This window comes from Ursus maritimus, unplaced genomic scaffold (assembly GCF_017311325.1).
Source record: "Ursus maritimus isolate PB19 unplaced genomic scaffold, ASM1731132v1 scaffold_17, whole genome shotgun sequence".
NCBI lineage: Eukaryota > Metazoa > Chordata > Mammalia > Carnivora > Ursidae > Ursus > Ursus maritimus.
In genome coordinates this window covers 33,307,306-33,316,476 of record NW_024424119.1, presented here as the reverse complement: position 1 = coordinate 33,316,476, position 9,171 = coordinate 33,307,306, and the positions used below count along the sequence as shown (strand labels likewise).

The window sequence follows — 9,171 nt, the reverse complement described above, 5'->3', positions numbered from 1 at the left end:
ATGGAATGGGAAAATCAAACCATTCTGGTGGAATTCTTTTTGAAGGGGCTTTCTGGTTACCCAAGGCTTGAGTTACTCTTTTTTGTGCTAATCTTAATAATGTATGTTGTCATCCTTCTGGGCAACGGCACCCTTATTTTAATCAGCATCTTGGACTCTCACCTTCATACCCCTATGTACTTCTTCCTGGGGAACCTCTCCTTCTTAGACATCTGCTACACCACCACCTCCATTCCCTCCACACTGGTGAGCTTTCTCTCAGAGAAAAAGACCATCTCCTTCTCTGGCTGTGCAGTACAGATGTTCCTTGGCTTGGCCATGGGGACAACAGAGTGTGTGCTCCTGGGCATGATGGCCTTTGACCGGTATGTGGCTATCTGCAACCCTCTAAGATATCCTGTCATCATGAGCAAGGATTCTTTTGTGCCCATGGCAGCTGGGTCCTGGATCATAGGAGTCATCAATTCTGCAGTACAAACTGTGTTTGTAGTACAATTGCCTTTCTGTAGGAATAATGTCATTAATCATTTCTCCTGTGAAATTCTGGCTGTCATGAAACTGGCCTGTGCTGACATCTCAGGCAATGAGTTCATCATGCTTGTGGCCACAACATTGTTTATATTGACACCACTGTTATTAATCATTATTTCTTATACATTAATTATTGTCAGCATCCTTAAAATTCGCTCTTCTGAGGGGAGAAGCAAAGTCTTCTCCACCTGCTCAGCCCACCTGACTGTGGTGATAATATTCTATGGAACCATTCTCTTCATGTACATGAAGCCCAAGTCTAAAGAGACACTTCATTCAGATGACTTGGATGCAACTGACAAACTTATATCTATGTTCTATGGGGTTATTACTCCTATGATGAATCCTTTAATCTACAGTCTTAGGAACAAGGATGTGAAGGAGGCGGTTAAACACCTACTGCGAAGAAATGTGTTTAACAAGTAAATGGGAAAGGGACAGGTAATTTTTATAATCACAACATGGCAATCGATTAGGGAAACCAAAAAGCCAAATACGTAGGTTCTCACTGCTGTGTCAAATTTATCTCTCAAAGCTCTGAAGCTCTAAAATATTTTTTGAGTGCAGTCATAATGAAAATAAGTAAACAAAATGTCCATGTTTTAGGAGTCAATGATTGTAGTTTGTTCTTATTTTTGTTGTTGAAGAGCTTGATTGTGAGGGCAAGTAGAGGGGTTGTGTAATAATGAGAGAGATTTCTAGACAGGAAAAAGTTACACTTGTATTAAAACCTTTAAAATGTTTTTTTTATAAGATTATTTCCAAAACCAATTTCATACTTTCTTACTTTCTTTACAAGACAAAATGAAAACTGGTTTCAGATTTTTAAAACTCAGTTAAAATTATGAATTTACAGTACTGTAATTACAAGAACAGTTTGACTTGGAGTCTATTCAAGTATGTAATGCTGATTCTCCTCTATGTAGCTGTATAATATTAAACCTTTTGGTTCTAGAATCGTATTATTTTTTATAACTTGCTGTTCACTTCCACCTATGAAGCATTAAATTATTATTCTTTTCTACTTTCAACATATCTACTTTGACAGCCTTGTTTTCCCAAAGGTCTTCTGATTCGTGGGATCTAACTGCTTTGGACTTGGAACCTAATAACTGATTTTTAAAGCTGTTTGAAAATTAAAAGTAAATGAGTGAACGATCTGAGTTCTGAGTGAACTATCCATGGATAAAAGTAGAGCTATATGTTTTCTTTTGTCCCATTGGCTCTCTAACCATGAAGCATGTTGCTGATCCAAAAAGAATTCTGTTATTAGGGAATGGTGGGTCTACCTTTAGATGGTTTTTACATTTTATTTTTATCTGGGATTTATATTTCTTTCCTCTGTATGGTAACCTTCAGCTTTAAAAAATATTTACTTTTTATCATTTTATTTTTTGTTGATCTGAATTGTACACTTTGAATATTCATGTTAGATTTTAATGTTGAATATTACATCTCTTTTTTTCTTTCCTGCTACTGTATTATCCTCATAATTTTTTCTTTAAAAATTTAAGTAATTTAGCTTGTTTCTTTTAGAATTTCAGAACTTTCAGGTTTTAAGTTGTTTTTATTCTTTTGTTTAATTGCTTTAGTTTAATTGCTTAAAACCCCACATTACTTATTAATTTTTCTTTAGATTTTAAAATATTCTTGGTTTTCTGTTTTATTCTTTAAATTTTTTTAGATCTTGTGTTTACTTTTAATTGTAAGGTGGAGATTCATTTTCCCCTCATAGTTCAGAAAGAGGCAGCAGTGATCATTACATAGGACACCACACCACAAAAAGAAATGACTCCTTTATTTCATTGTCATGCTGCTTCTATCTCTGTCTCCTTGAATCTGTTAGCTCTCTTTATAATTATTTTTGGAGACTATTTTCCAAGAAATCTGAGAGAACCACAATTCTAGATCCTTCCTCGATGCTATATCTAGCAACAACAAAAAGATCTGAGACTTAACTGACTTCTTGGAGGATATTTCAGGGATAAAATATTTTCAGTTTCTCCAGTACATAAAGCCAAAAACATTGGTCCAAACCACAAGCTGTCAGCATTCCCAAAGAGGTCATGAAAGATTTGATTGACGAACTGCAGTAGAAGTTTTATATAGCAGGTTCACAACCTGATACACATCAAATATATTCATTCCCAAGGTGGAGTTCTTGGGAATTTTGTTCCAGAAAGGTCATATATATTATATTTTGTTTCACTCCTTTGCATTACTTTCTTTCATCATGATGGTCAATGAGAAGCTGGCTAGAATCCAGTTTATCCAAATAAGACTTAAAAAAAATGGGATCAGAGACTTTTAAAAATGGGGTCAGAGTTGTTTCACTGATTCATGGTTGGATTGTTGGATTTAGACTGGTCATTCTGCAGCTGCCCAGAAAGTGGAACCACTGTATTGCAGATTGGCCCTTCTTTAAAAAATTCTTAGGGAAAAGAGAGACTAACAATTTTTGAACTTTAGTTGACTTTCTTTTTTTTTTTAATAATAATATTTTTTTATTATATTATGTTAGTCTTAGGAGAGAATAATGTGCCATTCAGAGAGCCATAGAATAGTTGAAGGGAGACTGAATGAGAGTCTTTAGAGACTGCTGGTTGTGGCTGATCTCTTGTTTCACACCACTATTTCGGCTTCAGGGCCAGTCCTTTCTGCCTGTTCTTTGATGTCATCAATGTTGATGCAGTTCTTGGTCCTGTTTGTTTCATCCCACACATGGATGTACATTCCCTTCATTCCCTGAACTATAGATAGCTCTGGGCTTCTATTTACTAACTGAAAGTTTGAGGAAGATATAAGGGAATGACAGTGTAGAAAAGGAAAAAAGAAAAACCATAAATAGACTTCAGATTTCACTGTTCCTAATCTCCACCATGATCTTTCATAAAGATTCCTTATCATCCAACTCCTTCTTTAGTCCCTTGTCTCCTGTTACATTAATAGGGTTCACTGTGTCTCAGATTAGAATTATATCTTAAATTTATTATCACTCTGAGTCCCAGAGAAGCATGATATCTGCCCAGGGATTGTTTCTGCAGCCTGACTCCATGAATTTAGATTTGGACCTTGGAAGACATCAAGTTCAGACCAAAGCTTAAGTAGTTGCTGTTGGCCAGGGTGCAAACAGAGCGTAATACCTGCTTTTTGTCATGAAACATCTTGTGTCTTTGGGACTTGATGGCCCTAATAGAACCAACCTTGGAAAGATGACCATATATCTCTATTTCCTCAGAGCTAGTCTACTTAACACCAGTTTCCCTGGTGTAATTAGTAATAATTCTCCCTTTCATTGTTAAGTGGCCTAGCTTGGATGACCTAATACATGACCACCCTAAAAGTAGGGCCTATTTGAAGCAGCAGGAGCATCAGATTCCAGGGAAGTGATAGGAATAGTAGTTCATAACTTTGCGATGGCTGTGTCCTGAGGTAGACAGAGTGAACACATAATAGCACATGGGAGATACTCCCAAGGACTCTTCAAATTAAATGGGTGGTTCTTTCATCAAATTTGGAGATACTCCATTAGATTTCAGTTGTCACTGAAAAATTGCTTAATATCCACCCATAATAATAACTTTATTTGGATCTGTGGACTTCCTTTAAGACAATAATTCACTAGAATGATTGTTATTTCTGGTAGCTTCTTGTTAGGATAATAAAACTATATCGTGTTTATAAAAAATGTCCTTTTCGTTTTTATTATGGAGGGACTGACAACCAATTAATCTAAAATGATGTGTGATTATTGAATAACAAAAGAATGAGTGTCCAAAACAAAGCAACTCTGTGTTTTCCCACTGGAACGTTAGCTTTTCTATCAGAAGATCACTCTTATTGGCGTTGCCTCTTATGAGGTAAGGAGTATGTGGGAAATCTTCTAAGCCTTGTAAACTTTGGCCTGTTACTCATATTTAACATTAAATATTAAAATATAATGGAGTAATATCTACAGGAAAATAGAAAAAAATTTCAAATACTTCCCTATTCACCATCATTGCTAAAGATTCAACAGTTCTCTTAAGATAAAGTTGCTTGATGGTCATACATTTACACATGAGTTTTTATTTATTCTATTTGTACCTCTCATTGCTTAGAGACATTTGTTTTTTTAAGATTTTATTTATTTGACAGAGAGAGAGAAAGAGCACAAGCAGGGGGAGTGGCAGTCAAGGGAGAGGAAGAGGGAGAAGCAGGCTCCCTGTCGAGCAAGGAGCCCAATACAGGACTCGACCCCAGGGTTCCGGGATCGAGCCAAAGGCAGATGCTTAACCTACTGGGCACCCAGTTGCCCCTAGAGATGTTTTATTATAAGACATCCTTGATATTCTTCTTGCTAATGGCCTGTAAGGCCATGAGAGATTTTCCTATTATTTTAAAGGATAAATAACTTGGAATCTTCAAAAATGAGATGTCATTTGTGATTCCATAAATTCTGAGGTAACTTGAAAATATCAAGGTGCGTTTGCCATGACTTTGAAAAGACTGACATTAAAAGCCATACTTTCTACTCTCCACTAGATTGGGGAAAGTGAATTTCTGGGATTTTTATAAGCCAGGGGAAATATACTTATTTAATATAATCTTGAGTTATTGCATCCATGAAATATCTTGACTTGAGAGGGATAAGAATTTTCTCAAGTTTCTGTGAATGGGCTATTAACTGTCTTTTTTAGGTAACCTTGAGACTCAGGGAAACCATGTCCTCCTGCACATGAAATGAATGCTGAGGGAAGATCAACTAAAGCTACAAATAAACAAAAATTTTTTTCTGGCCAAATTTCCCCATGTGTCAAAAAAGAGAATTACTCTGGACAGATGTAGATTTGTGTCTATAGTTTGCTTGATACTCATAAAAAATATTGGTTTGAAGCACAAATATGTCAAACATTTAGCTGCTGTTGCAATGGTGAACTGCAATGCAAATTGCCATTGCAATTTTGGTAGAATGTTTAATAAATTAATATACATACTTATTGAGGAGTATAGGTGCGGTCATTTCTAGATGTGTGGATTCAGTTAGAAGGCATGCCAGATGATCATTAACAACACTGTCTCAAGTAGTACAGATCAGAGCAGTTTCTCATCTTTTCTAGAAATAGCTTTATCCTCAGGTATATTTTTTTCACCTTAAGTTTTTAAATAAACACTGATATGTGAGGGCCCCTTAGCTGGTCCCCAGGCAGAAAGTAGCTTGGGATATAAAATCATCAGGACAATTGACCTTGGTCTGAGTTAAAATATGTGAAGCTTTCTACTGAGGTCCTGCATCTCTGTCACCTAGACACAAGTAATTCTGTCTCAGAATATGCTCATATTGCAGATCTATTGGCTAGATAAGATCTACCCAGATACTCTATTATAATGATATTTTCCACAATTTACTTTGAAATTTGTTAATTTCCATTACGTTTGACACCAGAGAGTGATAGATATTTTTTACTTATTCTTTATCGTTTTGTCTCACTAGAATCATTAGAAATACATTTTATAGGATACCTGGGAGCTCATTTATACCCAGTACCAAGAAAATGGACTTTATATTTGCTATAGTACTTTCAAACTAGAAATATTTTATGTCTTCTGTGTTACAGGAGGAATCTTAATTTTTAAGTAATCAAAGCCTAGTTTTAAATAGTCTGCAGCCATTTTCAGGTACCAATACATTTTTCAAATAAAATTCTCTCATTTTGCCTTATTTTTCTCAGCTCCTGAATATGACATTATAAAAGTACCAGGATTCATAATCAGTACTGAAAGTAATGATAAATGATATAAATAAAGACAAATCTAACATTATTTATGAATGACACTATATGTATATAGAATATGCAAATGGTCTACAAACTATTGGAATTCATAAGTGAATTTAATGTTAACTATACCTCATTAAGTATTTAAAAAATTATTATAAAAAAGTGAATTTACCAATATTGCTAAATATAAATTTAGCATAGAAAAATCATTACATATCAATAACAAAATAGAAAAGAGAGTTTAAAGCACAATTTATAATAGCATCAAAAATATAAAAATATATGAATAAATCTAATATAGTATATGTAAGACATTTATACAAGAAGAATCAATACAACATTATTGAGAGAAATTTAAAAAGACCTAAATTAATGGATTAGAAGATGCAATAGTATCAAGATGTCAGTTCTCTCTAAATTGAAGTGTAGGTTCAAGGCAATCCCAGTCAAAACTCCACCAGGTATATTGTGAAAATTACAAAGCAGATGCTAAAATATATGATGCCAATACCAGCCAATCCATCCATAAAGAAGAAATCATTTAGAGGGCCAAAATCAAGACTTATTATAGAGCTATAGATAATAAGACAATGCAGTATTGGTGCAAGTTTAAGAAAAATAGACTAGTGGAACAAAACAGGAGGTTCGAAACAGATCCAAACATATGTGGTCGATTAGTTTATGTCAAAAGTGACACTGCAGTGCAATGGGACAGGGAGATTTTCAATAAAATCATGTTGAGTCAAATAGTGTGCACGTAGTAAAAAATAAATCTTACCCTTGCCTCGTACCATACACAAAGATTAATCCTAGATGGATTGTATATCTTAGTATGAAAGGTAAAAATATAAAGCTTCTAGAAAGTAAGGTAGGAAGCTTGGACTTACCAGAATATTTTCCTTTGGAGAAAAATGGGATAGACAAATGAATAAAATTATGATTCTTTTAAGAAGGATAAAGACCAGGTGAGTCAGTGTTGGATAGGCAGTGACACCACTTATTGCTCCATCATTGCTACGATGTAGTGATACAGTCATAAAATCTCAGTGGATACCAAAGTAAGCATTTGTTTTTATTTTTATTTTTTTTTAAAGATTTTATTTATTTATTTGACAGAGAGCGAGAGAGGGAACACAAGCAGGGGGAGTGGGAGAGGAAGAAGCAGGCTCCTAGAGGAGGAGCCTGATGTGGGACTCAATCCCAGAATGCTGGGATCACGCCCTGAGCCGAAGGCAGACGCTAACGACTATGCCACCCAGGCGCCCCCAAAGTAAGCATTTATGAAAGTCTATGAGACACCTGGAGCCAGGTGATCGCAACTAGGTTATCTTTATATCTCAAATCAGCTGTGAGTTGGCTTATTGATTGATTTTGGACTCATTTGTTGGAGATTGTGTGACTTCTGGCTCACCTAGGGCAGCCTTGGCTTTGGCAACTGAAGCAGCTCAGTTCTGCTTAGTGTGCATTTTATCCTTCAGTTGGCTAACTTGGACATATTTTCATGATAGTAGCAGAGATGGAAAAGATAGGAGTAATCTAATTGTGCAAGTGCTTTACAAGTCTCTGCTTGCATTATATTTGCTAATGCTCCAGTGACCAAATCAAGTCACATGTGTGGGACCAAAATCAGAGTGAGGAACTGGGGTCATTAATTCAATTAATATACCACAATTGTACAAGATTACTTAACTAATCAATAGTTGAGCTGAGGTTTAATCCACAACTCTTTAAGCCTAGTACTCATTCCAAAGCACTATTCCTTCAAAGATTACTGTATAATCTTTATAAAATCACAAACATTGTGCTAAAAACTTAGTCTGTTCAGGGGCATTTGATAGTAATAAATTATTTGATTGATCAATGCTCTCTCTTTGTGGCCATTTAAAAGCTCAGTAAGGGTGATTTATCTTCTATTTCTCAGATAACTGAAATACTTGGAGAGATTTCTGAAAATAAATTGGTCACTTTACAAGCTGAGGCCATATAGACAGGCATTTCTATAGTTCTTAATTTCAATGTTTGCTGTGTAATTCAAGGGCAATCTGCAGAAGGAATGAAATAGGCAAATAGTCTCCTCCAATTCTGCTTGCACGAATGCTGCTCAACCCAAAAAAGTGGAAATAATTAAAATTTTTTAAACCTATTTATTTATTTATTTATTTATTTATTTGTTCCCAATTAGTTAATGGAACTTGGAGAGTCATACCCTGGAGAACTAGGAAGTTTCTTAACTTCTTTATGTTTCAGAATCACAACACTAAATTGTTAAGGGAGTTGGAAGGTCCCTCATAGCAACAGAAGCTTTAGTAGTCTTAGATCCAGAGATAACCCTTTGGAAGTTTTGGGGAGCAGATCATAGGTGGTGATTTTGGCAGAACAAATCTTTATGTCGTTATTTTTCTTAAGAAATTATTTTTATACTTTTAATTAACAAAAGCTCTGTATGTTGAGAACTTGTGAATCAGGCAAGAATTGGGTTGATTTTTTTGCAAACCAAGAACATCCATATCCTTTTTCATTGCAATCTTCCGAATAAAAATACTTCTGCACAACTCACTCAAATATAGTTATCATGGAATGTTGTCCTAATTACAAAAATTAGATTCTTTTACTTTTTTGAGCACTGCACAAGATTCACAAGAAAGACCATGCTGAAAATCAACTTTAAATATTGAGGCATACATTAATCAAAAAGGAAGATGCTCTTCACATGTGCTAAGGTAAATGAGAGTGGACATTACCCATCTCTTTCTGTATCCTCAGATTTATAAAACTTATTAATGGGTCTCAGGTAGGCCAGGAAGCCAGAATAGAGATATTTACTTTAACAATAAGTACTAGTTGGTAGGGAAAATACTGAGTTGAAATGAGTCCTAAATAT

At 35.0% G+C, this 9,171-nt stretch overlaps 1 protein-coding gene across 1 annotated transcript; it reads left to right on the top strand.

Annotated features, from left to right (window-relative positions):
* On the top strand, window positions 1–957 carry LOC103678539 (olfactory receptor 13C2). The gene has a single exon (XM_008707902.2). It carries the CDS (start codon window positions 1–3, stop codon window positions 955–957), a length of 957 nt encoding a protein of 318 aa, XP_008706124.2.
* The last annotated feature ends 8,214 nt before the right edge of the window (window positions 958–9,171 follow it).